Raw genomic sequence first — 19789 nt, 5'->3', positions numbered from 1 at the left:
TAGCCACCCCTCACCCTCTTCTTCCTCTACAGCGAATTGAGGCTGCTGATCTGAATGGTGCCAGTCGGCACACCCTGGTGTCACCTGTGCAGCACCCATATGGCCTCACCCTGCTCGACTCCTATATCTACTGGACTGACTGGCAGACCCGTAGCATCCACCGTGCCGACAAGGGTACTGGCAGCAATGTCATCCTGGTGAGGTCCAACCTGCCAGGCCTCATGGACATCCAGGCTGTGGACAGGGCACAGCCACTGGGTGAGAAGACCCCTAGGGCTGTAAGCCAGAGCCTCTGACTTCCTGGGGGTATCTCAACATCAGAGATATATCCAGAGCACAGAGATGCCTTTACAACCCGAGAGACAGGGACCTGCCTAAGCCCCCTTGCAGGATCAGGCTGTGTTCCCTCTGGGTATGGCTGGTACTGCAACAGCAGGGTGCTGTCACCCTCGAAGGACTCCTGGAGACACCCCTGCTCCTTCTGCCTCTTCCCTGCCAGGCACTGAATCCTGTTATGTAGAATAGCAGAAATCAGGCACAAAAACCTAGGGCCTTTATAAGATTCAGACCATATTCCAGGCTGGGTGTCAAAACTCATGCTTCTCTTTCTCAGGTTTTAACAAGTGCAGTTCGAGAAATGGTGGCTGCTCTCACCTCTGCCTGCCTCGGCCCTCTGGCTTTTCCTGTGCCTGCCCCACTGGCATCCAGCTGAAGGGAGATGGGAAGACCTGTGACCCCTCTCCTGAGACCTACCTGCTCTTCTCCAGCCGCGGCTCCATCCGGCGTATCTCACTGGACACCAGCGACCACACAGATGTGCACGTGCCCGTTCCCGAGCTCAACAATGTCATCTCCCTGGATTATGACAGTGTGGATGGAAAGGTCTATTACACAGATGTGTTCCTGGATGTTATCAGGTATGAGGGTCCCCGAAACCTCTAGAAGACACAGACCTGCTTCTGACCTTTGATAGGTGAGGTTATTGTCTGTGTTGACCTCTAAATGGACTAAGTGATTCCGCAACTTGGATAGTGAGTTCTGACCCTGAACTGTATGCTTTATAATGTTATCACTTACAGCAGAGTTTCAAACTTTTGTTTTCTTTTGTTTATTTAAAGATTATGAAGTGTTTCAAGATTTTTTTTTTTCTGGTCACGCCACTCGGCTTGTGGGATTTCCCAACCAGGGATTGTGTCCCCTGTGGTGGAAGTGTGGAGTTCTACCCACTGGACCGCCAGGGAATTTATCTATTTAAAGATTAATAGGGACTTCCCCGGTGGTCCAGTGGCTAAGACTCCACACTCCCAGTGCAGGGGGCCCAGGTTCGATCTCTGGTCGGAGAACTAGATCCCACACACATGCCGCAACTAAGACCCGGCGCAGCCAAATAAATAAATAAATATTAAACAAAAAAAGATTAATAGAAGCCCAGTATGTAAAACAAACAGATAAAGTCAGGCTGGGGACCCGGAGCTTTCTACCTCTACCGTTGGGCTCTGCAGGAGCTCCAGTGACCCTCTAAGACTCATTGATCAGTTGGCCATGTAGCCAAACCAAGTATCTGTATTATAATGCAGGAACGCTGGCCAAATGCCAAGGCTTATGATTATTTACAAGGTTGTGTTGGGTTTTATTTTTTAATATTTTTTGTTTTATTTATTATTATTTCAATTTTTTACCCCGACACAGCTGAGGAATGTGGTACCCTGTCACCAGTTAGAGGGTTTTACCATGGCAGAGATTCTCATGTAGAAGAACGGGAGCATTCCCTTTTGTTCTCCCTGAGGGGTGTATTAGAATCTGGGAGCTGGTGGGCATATGTAGTTTACAAAAGTCCCCCGTGTATGTGTGACATGCCCCCCATCCTGAGGTTGAATTCCCTGGTGTAGGACTGCTATAAAAATGCACAGTAGATTTTGGAAAAATCTGCCCTTTCTCATAATCACTATCTAGCAATCCTTGTCTCCTCCTTAAGGTGTAATGGGGTTTACTAACCTGTCTTTCGGCAAGACATGGGCCCAAATGCCCCCTACTTACAGCAGGAAACACTCTGTCCTCCCAATAATTTATTCAATTTGGCAGATATTTTGAATACCTACTGTGCTAGATGCTGAGGCATGTACTTATAAATACTTGGTCCCTGCCCCTATGGAGCTTACAGTGGGAATCCAGTTATGGGAACATGGATGAAAGGGGTATCAGCCTATTGCTGATCTGGTCAGTCATCCAATCCTGGGCTGTTCCCCAAGGCGAGCGGATCTGAATGGCAGCAACATGGAGACGGTGATCGGACGTGGGCTGAAGACCACCGATGGGCTGGCAGTGGACTGGGTGGCCAGGAATCTGTATTGGACAGATACAGGCCGAAATACCATTGAAGCATCGAGGCTAGATGGTTCCTGCCGCAAAGTGCTGATTAACAACAGCCTGGATGAACCTCGGGCCATTGCCGTTTTCCCCAGGAAGGGGTAAGTTTTTGGCCAGCAGAAAAGAGACCCAGGGAAGAAGGGCCTGATGAAGAGGCTCTTGAAAGATGCCTGTATATTAATGGTATCTGGGTGTCCCTGTATTCTCTCAACCTCTGGGTGCCATCTTCCCATGCCTTGCTGATGGCACTCTTGTGTCCCAGGTACCTCTTCTGGACAGACTGGGGCCACATTGCCAAGATTGAACGGGCGAACTTGGATGGCTCTGAGCGGAAGGTCCTCATCAACACAGACCTGGGTTGGCCCAATGGCCTTACCCTGGACTATGATACCCGCAGGTGGGAATCCTGTCCCAGACAGCCTCCTGGAAATCAGGTGGGCAGAGGAGAGGGTGGTTGAGATTGAAGTAGTGAAAACAAACAAGTAGAAAGCTCCTTGGTAGGTAGGGAAAAGCGAGCAGTGAGAAGTATGAGGGCACAAATTCTTGGAGCAGGTGTTGCTGAATCCAGCACTCAACCCTCAGGCGGGGATTATCTGGTTTACATGTTTTTCATTTGAATGCTTTAGCAGAGCATGTCCTCTGGCTGGACCACAGATCCCACTACACCCCATCCAGTTAACTGATTCTTTGCATTTGTTGCTCTCCTGACCCCATCAGGTATTGGAATTTGCAACTCCTGATCTAGATTAAAAATACTGGAGGGCAGGAGAAGAGGGAGGAAGAGGCTCCAAAGCAGTCAATTCTCCTTTCTGCTCTCAGAAAAAGGGAAGGGGATCAAAGTCACCTGGAGAGTTGGACTGGAGAAGAGGAATGCCTTCTTCTGTTAACTTCACTGAGCTCTTTGTAGACTGAGTCTCTTCTTGAAGGGCGTTCACAAGAATTTGGGCTTTGATTCTTGGGTAGGAGTCAAAGGGTTATCAAGTGGTTGAAGATGAGACTGGGGGCTGGCTCCTCCGAGGTCACTAGATTTCTACCCTCTGCAGAACAGCCCTGGCCTCCCCACTTATGAGTCACCAACCAAGTTCTGCTCTTCAGCTTGGGGATTCCCAGTGACCTCTCATCAAGTCAACTTGACTGCTCACAGCACCTGCCAGTTCAGCTCAGGAGGGGACAGCTAGCTCCCTGAGGGCAGGGCTGGGCTACCTGGCAAGTGTCTTCAGCAGCTGCCTTTTCTCCTTTCCTTTACAGGATCTACTGGGTGGATGCCCATCTGGACCGGATTGAGAGCGCCGACCTCAGTGGGAAGCTCCGGCAGGTCTTGGTCAGCCACGTGTCGCACCCCTTTGCTCTCACTCAGGTACTGGCTCAGGAGAGAGGTAACTAAACCTCCTTGACAGGGGTGTTTCCTCGGGGTTCTGCATCAGCAGCCTCAGCCCCAGGTGCTACTGAACAGGTTTGCTATGGAAGCTCATTTTAGGGGTGATTCTTGTACACTGAAGCCTTGCCACTATGTGCCCTGCTGCTCCTGCTGTCCCATGTTCTAACATTCGAAGGAGTGGCTCTCAAACAGCTGTACGGAGTCAACTGTGGAACTTGTTAAAATGCATATTCCCGGGCACTGGATATAAAGAATCTGCCTCCTGAGGGTTGGGCAAGGAATATTCATTTTAACAAGTTCCCCAGTTGATCCCAGTGCTGTGGTCCCAGCATGCAAGCTCAGGCAGCTTACTTTAGTGGGCAGAGGTGTGGAGTGGCTGAGAGCCAGAGTTTTGAGGCAGGTAGCCGGTCGGTAAGTGTTTACTGAGTGAGTACCTCCCATGAGCCAGCTCTGTGGGTTCAAGTTCTGCCTGTGTCATGGAGTAACTATGCAACTTTGACAAGACAGTGAACTTCTCTAAGCTTCACTTACTTATAAAATAAATGAGTTTAATAATAGCATCGGGCTTCCCTGGTGGCACAGTGGTTGAGAGTCTGCCTGCCGATGCAGGGACACGGGTTCGTGCCCCAGTCCAGGAAGATCCCACACTCTGCGGAGCAGCTGGGCCCGTGAGCCTGTGCTCCACAACAGGAGAGGCCACAACAGTGAGAGGCCCACGTACCGCAAAAAACAAAAAACAGAAAATAATAGTATCCTCCTGAAATATACACAAAGCATTAGCAGAGTATCTAGCACTCAGTGCGTGTTATTTCTAATCATTTTATTTAGTATTAGCTGTCACTATTTTAGAGTTCTAACCCTGTATAATAATTCAAGAAAGGAAAAAAGGTATACCAAGCTTGGGGCCAAAACAGGGATTCTCAATCGTTTAAAAATCTTTGTCCCTCGGGAGGAACACTCCCAAACTCATTCTACAAGACTACCATCACCCTGATACCAAAACCAAGGATGTCACAAAAAAAGAAAACTATAGGCCAATATCTCTGATGAACATAGATGCAAAAATCCTCAACAAAATACTAGCAAACAGAATCCAACAGCACATGAAAAGGATCATACACCATGATCAAGTGGGGTTTATCCCAGGAAATCAAGGATTCTTCAATATATGCAAATCAATCAATGTGATACAGCTATTAAGAAACTGAAGGATAAAAACCATATCATCTCAATGGATGCAGAAAAAGCTTTTGACAAAATTCAACACCCATTTATGATAAAACTCTCCAGAAAGTAGGCATAGAGGGAACCTACCTCAACACAATGAAGGCCATATATGACAGACCCACAGCCAGCATCATTCTCAATGGTGAAAAGCTGAAACCATTTCCTCTAAGATCAGGAAAAAGACAAGGTTGCCCACTCTCACCACTATTATTCAACATAGTTTTGGAAGTTTTAGCCACAGCAATCAGAGAAGAAAAAGAAATAAAAGGAATCCAGATTGGAAAAGAAGTAAAACTGTCACTGTTTGCAGATGACGTGACACTATACTTAGAGAATCCTAAAGATGCTACCAGAAAACTACTAGAGCTAATCAGTGAATATGGTAAAGTAGCAGGATACAAAATTAATGCACAGAAATCTCTTGCATTCCTATACACTAATGGTGAAAAATCTGAAAGAGAAATTAAGGAAACACTCCCATTTACCACTGCAACAACAACAAAAAAATACCAAGGAATAAACCTACCTAGACAAAAGACCTGTATGCAGAAAACTATAAGACACTGATGGGAGAACTTAAAGATGATACAAACAGATGCAGATATACCATGTTCTTGGATTGGAAGAATCAACATTGTGAAAATGACTGTACTACCCAAAGCAATCTACAGATTCAGTGCAATCCCTATCAAACTACCAATGGCATTTTTCACAGAACTAGAACAAAAAATTTCACAATTTGTATGGAAACACAAAAGACCCTGAATAGCCAAAACAATCTTGAGAAAGAAAAATGGAGCTGGAGGACTCAGGCTCCTGGACTTCAGACTATACTACAAAGCTACAGTAATCAAGACAGTATGGTACTGGCACAAAAACAGAAATATAGATCAATGGAACAGGATAGAAAGCCCAGAGATAAACCCACGCACATATGGTCACCTTATCTTTGATAAAGGAGGCAAGAGTATACAATGGAGAAAAGACAGCCTCTTCAATAAGTGGTGCTGGGATAACTGGACAGCTGCATGTAGAAGAATGAAATTAGAACACTTCCTGGACTTCCCTGGTGGCGCAGTGGTTAAGATTCCACCTGCCAACGCAGGGGACACGGGTTCAATCCCTGTCCGGGAAGATCCCACATGCCGTGGAGCAGCTAAGCCCGTGTGCCACAACTACTGAGCCTGTGCTCTACAGCCTGCGAACCACAACTACTGAGCCCACGTGCCACAACTACCGAAGCCCGCGCACCTAGAGCCCGTGCTCTGCAACAAGAGAAGCCACCGCAATGAGAAGCCCATGCACCGCAACGAAGAGTAGCCCCTGCTCAGCACAACTAGAGAAAGCCCATGCACAGCAACAAAGACCCAGTGCAGCCAAAAATCAATCAATAAATTAATAAATTAATTAAAAAAAACACTTCCTAACACCATACACAAAAATAAACTCAAAATGGATTAAAGACCTAAATGTAAGGCCAGACACTATAAAACTCTTAGAGGAAAACATAGGCAGAAAACTATGACTGAAATCAGAGCAAGATCCTTTTTGACCCACCTCCTAGAGTAAAAACAAAAATAAACAAATGGGACCTAATGTAACTTAAAAGCTTTTGCACAGCAAAGGAAACCATAAACAAGATGAACAGACAACACTCAGAATGGGAGAAAATATTTGCAAACAAAGCAACTGACAAAGGATTAATCTCCAAAATATACAAGCAGCTCATGCAGCTCAATATCAAAAAAACAAACAACCCCATCCAAAAATGGGCAGAAGACCTAAACAGACATTTCTCCAAAGAAGATATACAGATTGCCAACAAACACATGAAAAGATGCTCAACATCACTAATCATTAGAGAAATTCAATTCAAAACTACAATAAGGTATCACCTCACACCCGTCAGAATGGCCATCGTCAAAAAATCTACAAACAATAAATGCTGGAGAGGTTGTGGAGAAAGGGGAACCATCTTGCAGTGTTGGTGGGAATGTAAATTGATACAGCAACCATGGAGAACAGTATGGAAGTTCCTTAAAAAGCTAAAAATAGAACTACCATATGACCCAGCAAACCCACTACTGGGCATATACTCTGAGAAAACCATAATTCAAAAAGAGTCATGTATCACAATGTTCATTGCAGCACTATTTACAATAGCCAGGACATGGAAGCAACCTAAGTGTCCATCGACAGATGAATGGATAAAGAAGATGTAGTAAATACATATGATGGAATATTACTCAGCCATAACAAGAAATGAAATTGAGTTATTTGTAGTGAGGTGGATGGACCTAGAGTCTGTCATACAGAGTGAAGTAAGTCAGAAAGAGAAAAACAAATACCGTATGCTAACACATATATATGGAATCTAAAAAAAAAAAAGGTTCTGATAAACCTAGGGGCAGGACAGGAATAAAGATGCAGACATAGAGAATGGACTTGAGGACACGGGGAGGGGGAAGGGTAAGCTGGGAGGAAGTAAGAGAGTAGCACTGACATATATACACTACCAAATGTAAAATAGATAGCTAGTGGGAAGCAGCTACATGGCACAGGGAGATCAGCTCAGTGCTTTGCGACCACCTAGAGGGGTGGGATAAGGAGGGTGGGAGGGAGATGCAAGAGGGAGGGGATATGTATGGGGATATACATATGCATACAGCTGATTCACTTTGTTATACAGCAGAAACTAACACAACACTGTAAAGCAATTATATTCCAATACAGATGTTAAAAAAAAAAAACTTTGTCCCTCGGGCTTCCCTGGTGGCACAGTGGTTAAGAATCTGCCTGCCAATGCAGGGGACACAGGTTTGAGCCCTGGTCCGGGAAGATCCCACATGCCGCGGAGCACCTAAGCCGGTGCACCACAACTACTGAGGCTGTGCTCTAACGCCTGCGAGCCACAACAACTGAGCCCACGTGCCACAACTACTGAAGCCTGTGTGCCTAGAGCGCATGCTCCACAAGAGAATCCACCGCAGTGAGAAGCCCACATACTGCAATGAAGAGTAGCCCCCGCTTACCTCAACTTGAGAAAGCCCACGCGCAGCAACGAAGACCCAATGCAGCCAAAAAAAAAAAGGAATAAACAAAATAAGTAAATTTAAAAAATAAAACAATTTAAAAAAATCTTTGTCCCTTTTTGACAAACATGCACTCTATCTGTATTCTGCATTATATCCTACCGGCCAATAAGATTTTGTCTGGCTTTACTTAATGATAGGCTTTTCCCCACCCCGTACTCCAAATGTAAAACTACAGGATTATATTGAATTTAGTTTTTCAATCTACAAGTTTCCTCTGAGGTTTCTGATGTATACTGCAGGGATGGGAGGGGAACCACCTACATTGCTCTTCCCCACCCCTGGTAGAGAATCTCAGGATCTCTACATTGGAGGGCAGCTCCCTGCAGAAGTAACCAGAGGACTTGGGCCTGGGCTCTGAGTGATGGGCCCAGAACAGGGACCTAGAACGACTGCCCCCGCCCCGGCCCCTGCAATTTACTCCTGTTTGCTAGGTACAGGAAGTTATTTATTCACTGAGCCACTGGGTCAACTGACTGAGGACTAAGTGTTAGTGCTGGAAATTGAGAGATGAATGAACCACATTCTTGTTCTTGAAGAACTTAATCTGGCAGGACAGATAGACATGTAAATAAATGACCATGGAGTGTCGAAACTCACCTGTGGAAGTGAGGACAAGCTCAGAGCAGCATGGAGGAAATGGTGAATTCTCTATGGACTGGGGGAGATTTCCTGGATAATGTCATATTTGGGGATGCATGGGAGCTGACATGGATAAGGGAAGAAGAGGGCATTTGGACAGAGGGAACACACGGGCTGAGGCACGGAAGCTGTACCAGGGTCTGCCTATTAATAGTTACTCTTTTTGGGGTTTCCCTATTGAGTAGCAGGACAGGTGGATCTACTGGACAGACTGGCAGACCAAGTCAATCCAGCGTGTTGACAAGTACTCAGGCCGGAACAAGGAGACGGTGTTGGCGAATGTGGAGGGACTCATGGATATCATCGTGGTTTCCCCTCAGCGGCAGACAGGTGGACTCCAGGGTCCTAAGCCTGCTTCCTTACCATTGGTGGGGTTGGTTGGTCACCCTGAGGACGGTTAATAACCAAGACAGAGCCACAGGAGAGCCTTTTGGTTCACATCTTAAGTTCTTAGACCTTTCAGCCCCCTGTCGTTATACCTCTCCTGCCCCACAGTCCCTGGGAGTAAGGTAGCCCCGAATCTCCTCCTTTCTGAGAAGTGTCAAATTAGGAGACTTGATTCTGCCCCAGGCCATTCACATCTGCTTTGCTCCCAGGGACCAATGCCTGTGGTGTGAACAACGGCGGCTGCACCCACCTCTGCTTTGCCAGAGCCTCAGACTTTGTATGTGCCTGTCCTGACGAGCCTGATGGCCGGCCCTGCTCCCTTGGTGAGTTGGACTAATTGGCCTCCTGGAACAGCAGAGCCCTTGGAAGGGCAGGGGATCAGCAGCCTCAGCTTTGTTCTTCTGGGTGAGATTTCCCCTCAGGGGTTCTTACAGCAGAGTGACTGGGAGCAATGGGTTTGAGCTTTGGGATGGTACAGACCCAGGTTTGTCTGGCTTCTGGCATTTACTAGGATGGAAATCAGGTCTCCTGATTCCCTGATCCCTACTGTGACCTGTGCATTATCCTCTCTTCCTGCCCTTTGTGGGCCAGCTAGCCCATCCGGAGCTATTAATATTGGAAACTGGGACTTCCCTGGTGGTGCAGTGGTTAAGAATCTGCCTGCCAACGCAGGGGACACAGGTTCGAGCCCTGGTCCGGGAAGATCCCGTATACCATGGTGCACCTAAGCCCGTGCGCCACAACTACTGAGCCTGCGCTCTAGAGCCCGTGAGGCACAACTACTGAGCCTACGTGCCACAACTACTGAAGCCCGTGTGCCTAGAGCCCATGCTCTGCAACAAGAGAAGCCACTGCAATGAGAAGCTCGCGCACCACAATGCAGAGTAGTCCCCGCTCGCCACAAGAGAAAGAGAAAGCCTGTGAGCAGCAACAAAGACTCAACGCAGCCAAATAAATAAATTTATTAAAAAATATATATTGGAAACCAAATCCTTTTTATGTACAGTATTAAGAAGGACATCTAACAGGGGTGCCTAGGATCAGGGCAGCTAAAAAATTGCTTTATCAAATTCTCCACATGCTACTCTTGGACCATATGTAGATATTTGTGGCTCCAGTGATCCACTCCAGTCCTTGTTTTCTCTCCAGTACCTGGCCAGGTGCCCCCAGCTCCCAGGGCTACCAGCGTAAGTGAAAGGAGCCCCGTGCTACCCAACACGCTACCGACGACCTTGCGTTCTTCTACCAGCTGGACCCGCACATCTCTGGAGGAGGTGGAAGGGAGGTAAGTGGGTCAGTATGGAATTGGGGGCTCTTTGATTCAAATCGCCATGCCCTGCCAGCAGAAGACCGTAGGCCCAGCTTGATGATTCTGGCAGATGGGAGGTAGATCACATCATTAGCCACCTGTCCCTGCTACTTGGAACTGGAGATGATATTTAGACTTGCAGGTTGTTGGAAGGAATTCTTTTTTTTAGCTCTGAAGGCAAGAGGCTTTAAGACGAGCTTTAGAGAGAAATCACTCAGGAGGAGTTTCTGCCTGGCATTCCTCCTTCTTCCTTTCTTTCAGTGACGTTTGCTCTCACAGAACAAGTTTAGCACGTGGTCTTGTCCTACAGTTTACTTAGAAGCCACTAAGTCATAGTGGTCTCTGGGCTGTGGCTTTTTAACTTGGGACATCCCCAGGGATGTGATGACCTTAGTTTATAATGACCTGTAACACTCAAACACACATGCATGTATGTGCATGTGTACACACACACACACACACACACACCGTTATTAAATAAGCAAGCATAACCATGAATGGCTCTCAAATTAAGTGTAAAACATTATATTTCATTAGACTGAAGGTGCTGTCAATTTAAAATGCATCCTGATTTGAGAGATTAAACTGAAAAAATGACCAACAGCAACTGTGAGATGCCATTAATTGTAAGACACAGTCCTATCTCAGAGATATTAGAATATAGAAAAAATGCACATCTTAAAATTGATGAAATATCATGTTATATTCCATTTAGAGAAAGTCTTATAAATATGTTTTTTATTTACACTTTGCAAAAAATCATCTGGAAATACAGATAGGAGTAAAAAAGAAATAAGTACTCATGTGTAATTAATTACCTTTAGTGTTTTTTTCTGATTTGATATATGTGTATATTGTGAAATGGTTACCACAGTAAGTCCAGTTAACATCCATCACCACACGTATATACTTTTTTTTTCTTATAATGAAAACTTTTTAAATCTACTCTCTTAGCAACTTTCAGACATACAGTATTGTTAACTATAGTCACTATGATGTACGTTACATCCCCAGGACTTACTTATCTTATAACTGGAAGTTTGAGCCTTTTGACCATCTTCACTCATTTTGTCCACCCCCAACCTCTGGCAACTGCCAATCTGTATGGTATCAATTTATCTATGAGTTGGTTTTTTTTTTCTTTTTCAGATTCCACATATAAGTGATATCATATAGTATTTGTCTTTCACTGTCTGACTTGTTTTACTTAGCAGAATGTCCTTCTTTTTCATGGCTGAATAATGTTCCACTGTATACCTATACCACATTTTCTTTATCCATTCATCCACTGATGGACACTTAGGTGGTTTTCATGTTTTGGCTCTTGTAAATAATTCTACATTGAACATGGGGGTGCAGATATCTTTTTGAGACAGTGATTTCATTTCCTACTCTTACTATACTGATGTCTATCTTCCCAGGCATTTTTCTATTAGAACACTTTTCATTGTAATATTATTTTTAATATCAACAGTAGCTTAAAAGATAATTAACACGTGATTTCAATTCTGAAGGCAGAAACATAGTAATAATTCCAAATAAGACCACTAGACTCAAGTCCCTAAAATGATAAGATTTGTACATGATCAAACTTATTCTATATGCCCCATTTTCTCTTGTTAGAAGAGTTTATGTAGAAAAGCAAACAGATATAAACGTGTACCTTTCTCACTAAATTTTAAGCACTAACAATCATTATTAATCTGATTTTATTCAGGTTTATTTAGAAAACTTTTGAACCCTACTCAGATATTTCCTTCCTGTCAGAGTTGTATCTGAAGACTCAGTACATCTTGGTTTCAGATGCTGCTGCAGGTAGCTCTTCTCTAAACTTTTAGGACACGTCTTTAATTGCCAGCTCATAACGTGCCACAAAGGAGTTACCGTCTCAGCATTTCAAGTTAGTTATCCAAGCCCTCCCTCTGGATGTCTTGCATATTCCCTTGTGAAAGAATGAAGGAAAGAAAAACAATATTTTTTTTTAAGTCTCTCTAGACCTTGTGATAATCTTGATCCAATCCCAGGTTTGCTTGGCTGGTAGCTTAATGAAGTCTGCTATTGATGTCCTTCGTATTCTTGCAGCTCACTCCCAAACCTGCTTCTCCTTTTTAAAGAATCCTCTTTAAAGAGTACATATTTTAGGGAATTCCCTGGTGGTCTAGCGGTTGGGACTTCACGCTTTCGCTGCCGAGGGCCTGGGTTCAATCCCTGGTCAGGGAGCTGGGATCCCACAAGCTGCATGACCAAAAACAACAACAAAAAAGAGTGCACATTTTAAAACACATTTAAACATGATACAGCATCTTGAAGACAGTGGCTCATGCTGATTTCTCTGTATTTTCTTGTCCTGCCCTCTCCTTGCTTCCGCTATCTCCTGTCTGGTATAGTCTCATATCTGAAAGCCCCACTCCCAGGCCTTTAGCCCTGTCCTTCACAGGACTGTCCCCATTTCCTGGCAGAAGGCAAGATCTTTGTTGAATATAAGTAGCCTTCACATTCAGTTTTCTCTGCCCCACAGATGCTCTGAAAAGGATGCCCGGCTGGGCCTCTGCACGTATTCCAATGAGGCCGTACCTGCTGCTTCAGGTAAGCCCTCAGTGCCCAACTGTTTTGAAAAACAAGATGTAAGGAACCTAAGTCTCCATTGATATCTTGCAGAACCTTCATGGGGACTCTTTGGGGTTGATGAACCCTTTTCTTAGACTAAATCCATAGAAAGAATAACCATAATAGCTGCCACTTATGGAGTGCTTTCTGTATGCTAGGCACTTGTTAAGCCATATTTATGTGTGCATGCGTGTATGTATATGTATTTGTATATACACACTCACCTTCAATCTCCACCAGCCCTCTGAGCAATTTATTATTTACATTTAACTGATGAGAAAACACAGGCTTAGAAGTTAAGCATCTTGCTCTAAGTCACACAGCTAGTAAGTAGTGGAAGTGGGATGAGATGCTGACATAGTGATAGGTTTCTTCTCAGCCCCCCTCCCCTCCCGCTGTGGCCTCTTCTCTGAGAAGGAGGCCCCTAGCCATCCTCAGATGGTATGGGATGCAACAGCTACAAAAGGAGCCCTCCATCTTCCCAACCCTCACACCAGCTAGAAGACTGTCGGGGGTCCCCACCTAGCGTCCTTCTGCTCTTCCTAGGGGAAGGACTTCATGTCAGCTATGTCATCGGTGGACTCCTCAGCATTCTGCTTATTCTGGTGGTGATCGCGGCTTTGATGCTGTACAGGTAACCTCAGCCCCACTGCAGTGGCTGTATGTTTGCTGTATGTCCCATTAGCACGTTTGGGACCTCCTGAAGTTGACAGCTCACTGATTCCACCTATGACCAGCCTCATTTCAAAGTTGGATCCCTGGTCAGAGCAGCAGAAGGGAAGGGCAGAAACCTGAATGTGTACCCTTCTTCCCCAGTCACAGCCCAAGTAGTTTCCTCATTTCATGATCACAGCAACGCTTGGTATTTTCCTTATAGACTAGGATACTAAGGACACAGAGGGTGTTACCCAAGTTCACACGGTAAGAGGCAGAGCTGCTACTGACTCTAGCATCTTTGCTTTTACCACCACTCTACACTACCTCAAACCACTGAAGCTGGAAATGATCTTCTCTTCACACAAACACAACTCTTTACTACAATGTGGGGTGATAGATACATCATTGCTCGGTAGGGATCATCCTGGGAAGGTGGAATGTGTGGTATTCAATTTAGAGTCTTCCTTTTATGACCCTCTCTGTATATATTTTCTCCTAAATGCTTTAAATGCAGCAAAAATGTCAGGATTTTGCTGCTACTGCAGCAGCTTCTACTAACAACAACAACAGTAATAGTAACACCTACCATTTAATGAATATGTGTCAATGTCACAACAACCTTGTAATACAGGCATTATTATTCCTCACTTTACAGATGAGGATCTAAGGCTCAGAAAGTTTAGATTATGCCCACCAATACCCCAGCCAGTAAGTAACAGAAGTGGCATTGAAACGTAGGTCTGTTTTGACTCTAAAGCTCAGTGTATTTGTTATCTACTGCTGTATAACAAATTACCCTGAAACTTAGCAACTTAAAATGACAACCACTGATTATCTCACAGTTTCTGTGGATCAGAAATCTAGATGCAGGGACCTCCCTGGTGGCGCAGTGGTTAAGAATCCACCTGCCAATGCAGGGAGCACAGGTTCAAGCCCTGGTCCGGGAAGATCCCACATGCCACGGAGCAACTAAGCCCGTGTGCCACAACTACTGAGCCTGCACTCTAGAGCCTGCGAGCCACAACTACTGAAGCCCACGCGCCACAACTACTGAAGCCCACGCGCCACAACTACTGAAGCCCACGCGCCTAGAGCCCATGCTCCACAACAAGAGGAGCCACCGCAATAAGAAGCCCATGCACCACAATGAAGAGTAGCCCCCACTCACCACAACTAGAGAAAGCCCGTGTACAGCAACGAAGACCCAATGCAGCCAAAAATAATAAACAAATAAAATTAAAAACAAACAAAAAAAGAAATCTAGATGCAGATTAGCTGGGTGCCTCTGCCTCAAGGTGTCTTACAAGGCAGCAATCCAGGTATCAGCCAGAGTTGTGGTCTTATCTCGAGGCTTCACTGGGGAAGGATTCAGTTCCTCGCAGGCTGTTGGCTAGAGGCCTCCCTCAGCAGTTTGTTGCCTTGTGGGCCTTTCCATAGGACAGCTTTCAACATGGCAGCTTGCTTCCCCCAGAGCAAGAGTAAGAGAGAGGGGAGGGAGGGAGGGAGAGAGGGCAAACTAAGATAGAAACCAGTTTCCTTGTTAGGAGTTTCCTTGTAACCTAATCCAGTATCCCTCACTTTTGCATGTTCTGTTCATTAGAAGCGAGTCACCAGATCCAGCCCACACTCACGGGTCAGGAATTCAGAAGGTGTGAGTACCAGGAGGCAGGGACCACTGGGCCCTCTTAGAGGCTACCTGCCACAACTTGGGTTACAGCTTCCCCAGATATTATCCCCATACAGATCTGAACTAATTTCTCATCACTTTTTCTCCTAAAGACACAAAAAATCCAAGTTAACTGATCCTGCAATGGGGAACCTGACCTACAGCAACCCTTCCTACCGAACTTCCACTCAGGAAGTGAAAATTGAAGCAATCCCCAAACCAGCCATGTACAATCAACTGTGCTATAAGAAAGAGGTAAAAATTAAAATTTATATCTAAGAGTTTGTTTTTGGAGGGCGGGGGTGGATTATACTCCAGTTGCCTGAGTAGATCAGTAAGGGATGCTGGGTAGTCCATCTACCGTTTTGGAAGTTATAGTGAACAGAAGAATGGGATGTGATTCGGGTTTCTGGAGAGGTCTATAACTTCTGAGGGAGCAGCTTGAGGGGCCCTAGTGAGAGTAAGGTTAGAAAGCAGATCCCAGAAGCTTTAGGTCTGAAAGCATGTGAGTGTGCACCTCCCTGCCAGGAGATACTTTCCCAGGCTCAGGGGTTCCTTCCCTCCTGGAGCTGTCATTCCCCAGCAGTGAGGCTGTGCCCCTCTGAAATAACCCCAAACTCCTAGGAAACACCAAAAAACCCAAGAGCTCCTGGACTCTCCCTTTCTAACCTCTGATCCAAGCTTTTGGCACCTGTGGTTGGGAATGGCTGGAGTTCTGCTATTCTTCCTCTTATCACATAATCTAGAGGGATTTCTCTAGAATTCTGAAAGTTTATATGCTTTTGTTCTTTTAACTCCTTTGTTGCTGCAGTGAAAATTTATTTGCTAAATGTTCAGGCGTGAAGAATAGTCCCGTTTTGACTAGGGAATATAGCCTGGGACTTAGATTTTCCTAGTCTGATATGACCCTTGTTTTTTTCTAAAATCCTGTAACCCTTCATGAGAAATTATCCCTTATGAGACTTAACCCATCTACTCTCTTGGCCTGTCTAGCACAGTCAAAGCCAGCCCTCACACCTATAGGGCATAATGAATACACTTCATACAATAATCATGTGATTTCAGGATCCATGAATTTCCCTATTAAAACAAAGCATCCACTACAAGCCAACACAGAAGCTGCAGGGATAGCTTGCAGATTTAGGGATGGCAGACCCCTTCTCTGTGAATACCTTTGAGAGAAAGACTCTTGAAGCTTCTTGGGTTCCTGGAGTGTCTGATGCCCCAGAAAAGAACCCCAATGAGGGCCCTAGGTTAGAAATTAAAATCATGTGACTCTTTCTCCTGTTGTATGCTTTTTCCTCAGCAGCTCTTTCACCCCTCTGATAGTCTTTCACCCTTTCTCTTCTGATTTCCTCTTGATTTCAGGTACCTGTTGCTGTGTGTTTGTAGAGGGCGTGGTATCACCCAAATTGCTAGTGCCACGTCACCCACATCTCCCTGACTTACCCCACGTGTCTCTGTGATGAAGACACTGAGTGGTCTGCATCTTATCTGACACTAATTCAGCTTGGAGGGTGTGCTGGCTGACTGGGCATGTGTGTGCGTGCCTTGATCAAGGGAGTTGTCACTCCCAGAGGGCAGGGACCATATTTTATATTGTTTAATCATCAAAGTATCCTGCTTATTGAAGGGAAGGGGCTCAATAAATATCTGTGGAACTGAACTGTTACTAAAGTAGAGCAGCAGTTGCAGGGCTCTTGGCAGGAACACCATCCCAGGGACAGAGCCCAAGCCATGGCCCATTTTCTCTTGGCAGTGGCGGCATGTTGGTTGGTATCCCCCAGAAACCAGGAGTACGGCTACCCCTTGAGGAATCCATAAAGGGAGAAGCCTGAGTGGAACTTAAGGCTGTCCTTGGAACAATCGCAGGTTGCTTGGAAATGGCCCTGAGGCTCCTGGGAGTAGAGCCAGAATAACCTCCCACAAAAGCTTATAGGTTACAGTACCCCCAGTGGATTGACAGAACTCAAGTAAGAGGGTTTTCTAGAGCCCTCCTGTCTTACCTTCTAAAACTTTTCTTCTTAAGAAAGTTAGAAAGAAGAGAATTAAGAATAAAATAGCACATGAAACTGTATTCAGTATCTTATAATAAGCTATAATGGAAAAGAATCTGACCATATATGTGTATATATATATATATATATATAACTGAATCACTTTGCTGTACACCAGAAACTAACATTGTAAATCAACTATACTTCAAAAAAAAAAAAAGGAATAGCACCAAAGTAGTTTAAAATCTTGAATAAATGCACATTTAGTTGCTTTTGTCAATTGCTTCTGATCATGTATATTAGCATGCTGTCCCATTAATAAACCCCATTAGCAACGTAATAATAGCTAACATGATCTAGTGCATGTTACGCGTCAGGCACCTACTAATTGCATTGCGTGGATTGCCTCATTTAACTCTCACAGCCATTGGTTATGAGGTACGGACACTGTTACTCTAAAGCGGTGAGCCTGAGTTTGGGAGATGTTCAGTAATTTGCCCGAGGTGATGTAGCCAGTGAGTGGCTCACGGAAGTCACGGTTCTCCCTCCTCCCTGTATGATAATGGTAATAATCATCACAGCTGCTCCTTTCCTTTTAGGCTCAGCCTCATACATTTGCTCTGACTAGATTTCCCCATTTGTTTGTGGGATTTTTGCGCTCTTCATGCCCACTCTTAGCCCATCCACTTCCTTTCTAAGTTCGTCATGAGATCCTTTACAGAGAGCCAACCAACTGACCGTGTCTCTCCACTCCCCACCCTAGGGTGGACCTGACCATAACTACACCAAGGAGAAGGTCAAGATTGTAGAGGGGATCTGCCTCCTGTCTGGGGACGATGCTGAGTGGGATGACCTCAAGCAACTGCGCAGCTCCCGGGGGGGCCTCCTTCGGGATCATGTATGCATGAAGACAGACACCGTGTCCATCCAGGCCAGCTCTGGCTCCCTGGATGACATGGAGACGGAGCAGCTGTTGCAGGAAGAGCAGTCTGAGTGCAGCAGCGTCCATACCGCAGCCACTCCTGAAAGACGGGGCTCCCTGCCAGACACAGGCTGGAGACACGAACGCAAGCTCTCCTCAGAGAGCCAAGTCTAAACGCCCATGTTTCCTTCCCTTCCTACCTGCTCCTTCTCCTTGGTGGGCTTCAGTCCCTGAGTTCGCTTATACAGCAGGCCCCTTTCCTGTGTGCTCGTCCTGCGCCGCCTCCTCCCGCCTCGTAACTGCTCCCAAGCCCTCCACTGGAGCTGTTTCCACCTGGGTTCGTAACTACCTGTGCACAAGAAATGATGGGGCATCCTGAGAATTTAGACCTGGATTTTACCACGAACCTCACCTCATGCACGCCATCCTGAGCCCCCTTGAAACCAGGCTCAGTAATGATTCCTCGTCAGTACAGAGCTCCACCTCCCCTTCCCCTGGCACCCTCAGTACCTGCCCCGCAAGAGCTGATGATCCAGGACTGCACTCGCTCCATCAGAGCTGGCCTGACCGCATCTCTGAGGGACCTTGCTGACCGGGGGGCTGGGGCGGGGGAGTGGGGGTCATGGGTAAAGAGAGAGATGAAGGATAGAGGCTGAGAGAAGGAGGAGTCAGCCCAGCTGGCATGGGCATCTGGAAAACCTCCAGCCTCGAGTGCATTGGCAACATGAAAAAGCTTTTAAGGGTGATTGGGCCTGGGTGTCCTCTCCACTGCCAGCAATGGATATTATTCTTGCCCTGACAGTTGTTGTTTCTTCAGCTGCAGATACTGATGAGGTCTGGGTACGGCTCAAGCTGTTCTTCCTCCTGCTAGAACATCTGGAGCCTTTTCTACCTTCAGATGACTGGGGGGTCTCTATCACATGGCAGCTGGCTAATATGAATTCCCTCCTGCTGCCTCCAGGTTGTGAGCCGGTGTCTTGAATGCATGTGGGACCCTCAGGGCTGGGTCTCTGCAGTGTCTGAGAAGCACTGCTTAGACCAATCTTAGCACATCCCCTGAACTGTAATGTTCTGCCACTTTCTCCTTCCTCATTCTCTGGGATTCTGAGCACAGAGATCCTGAAGCAACTCTCCAAAGAAGGGCCAGAAGTTTTCATACATGGTCAGGAAGAGTGATTGGTTTAGAGACTTGAGGCACCCAGGGCTTAAAGGGAAGTATCCATGAAGCTGAGCCTCCTGTGTTCTCTCTCAGGTGCTCAGGGATCTAAGTGAGTAGACAGAGCCTGCGGCTGTGGGTGGTGAAGTTCCCATTCCGACTCTTCCCAGCTAAGTGACTCCCTTTTCATGCTGAGGTGCCATCACTTGGTTCATGCTTATTCACACGAAAGGCATGTGTGTCACACTAGTGTCAGGGGAGTTGAGACTTTTGACTATCCTAAAACTTCTACCTAGCTCTTCTTTTTTGGGGAGGAGGGGAGGTGCCTAATTTGCTTTTTCTGACCTAGCCTTGTAGGCACGTATGGTGAAGAGGCCTAAAT

General features: G+C 45.9%; 1 protein-coding gene across 1 annotated transcript in view; it reads left to right on the top strand.

The window, feature by feature from the left end:
* The window catches only part of LRP4 (LDL receptor related protein 4), a 49917-nt gene extending 31264 nt beyond the window's left edge, over positions 1–18653 (top strand). Inside the window, exons 27-38 of the mRNA XM_065883067.1 lie at positions 33–258; positions 614–917; positions 2250–2468; positions 2630–2764; positions 3616–3724; positions 8892–9036; positions 9303–9416; positions 10243–10378; positions 12921–12988; positions 13556–13643; positions 15446–15587; positions 18093–18653. Of these exons, the coding sequence (XP_065739139.1) occupies positions 33–258; positions 614–917; positions 2250–2468; positions 2630–2764; positions 3616–3724; positions 8892–9036; positions 9303–9416; positions 10243–10378; positions 12921–12988; positions 13556–13643; positions 15446–15587; positions 18093–18425 (2019 nt within the window). The 3' untranslated portion in view covers positions 18426–18653. The remainder of the gene's footprint in view (positions 1–32; positions 259–613; positions 918–2249; positions 2469–2629; positions 2765–3615; positions 3725–8891; positions 9037–9302; positions 9417–10242; positions 10379–12920; positions 12989–13555; positions 13644–15445; positions 15588–18092) is intronic.
* The last annotated feature ends 1136 nt before the right edge of the window (positions 18654–19789 follow it).

The sequence above is a fragment of the Phocoena phocoena genome, chromosome 8 (assembly GCF_963924675.1).
Source record: "Phocoena phocoena chromosome 8, mPhoPho1.1, whole genome shotgun sequence".
Taxonomy (NCBI): domain Eukaryota; kingdom Metazoa; phylum Chordata; class Mammalia; order Artiodactyla; family Phocoenidae; genus Phocoena; species Phocoena phocoena.
Note: the sequence above shows the minus strand (reverse complement) of the source record. Positions and strands in the feature narration are given on the sequence as shown.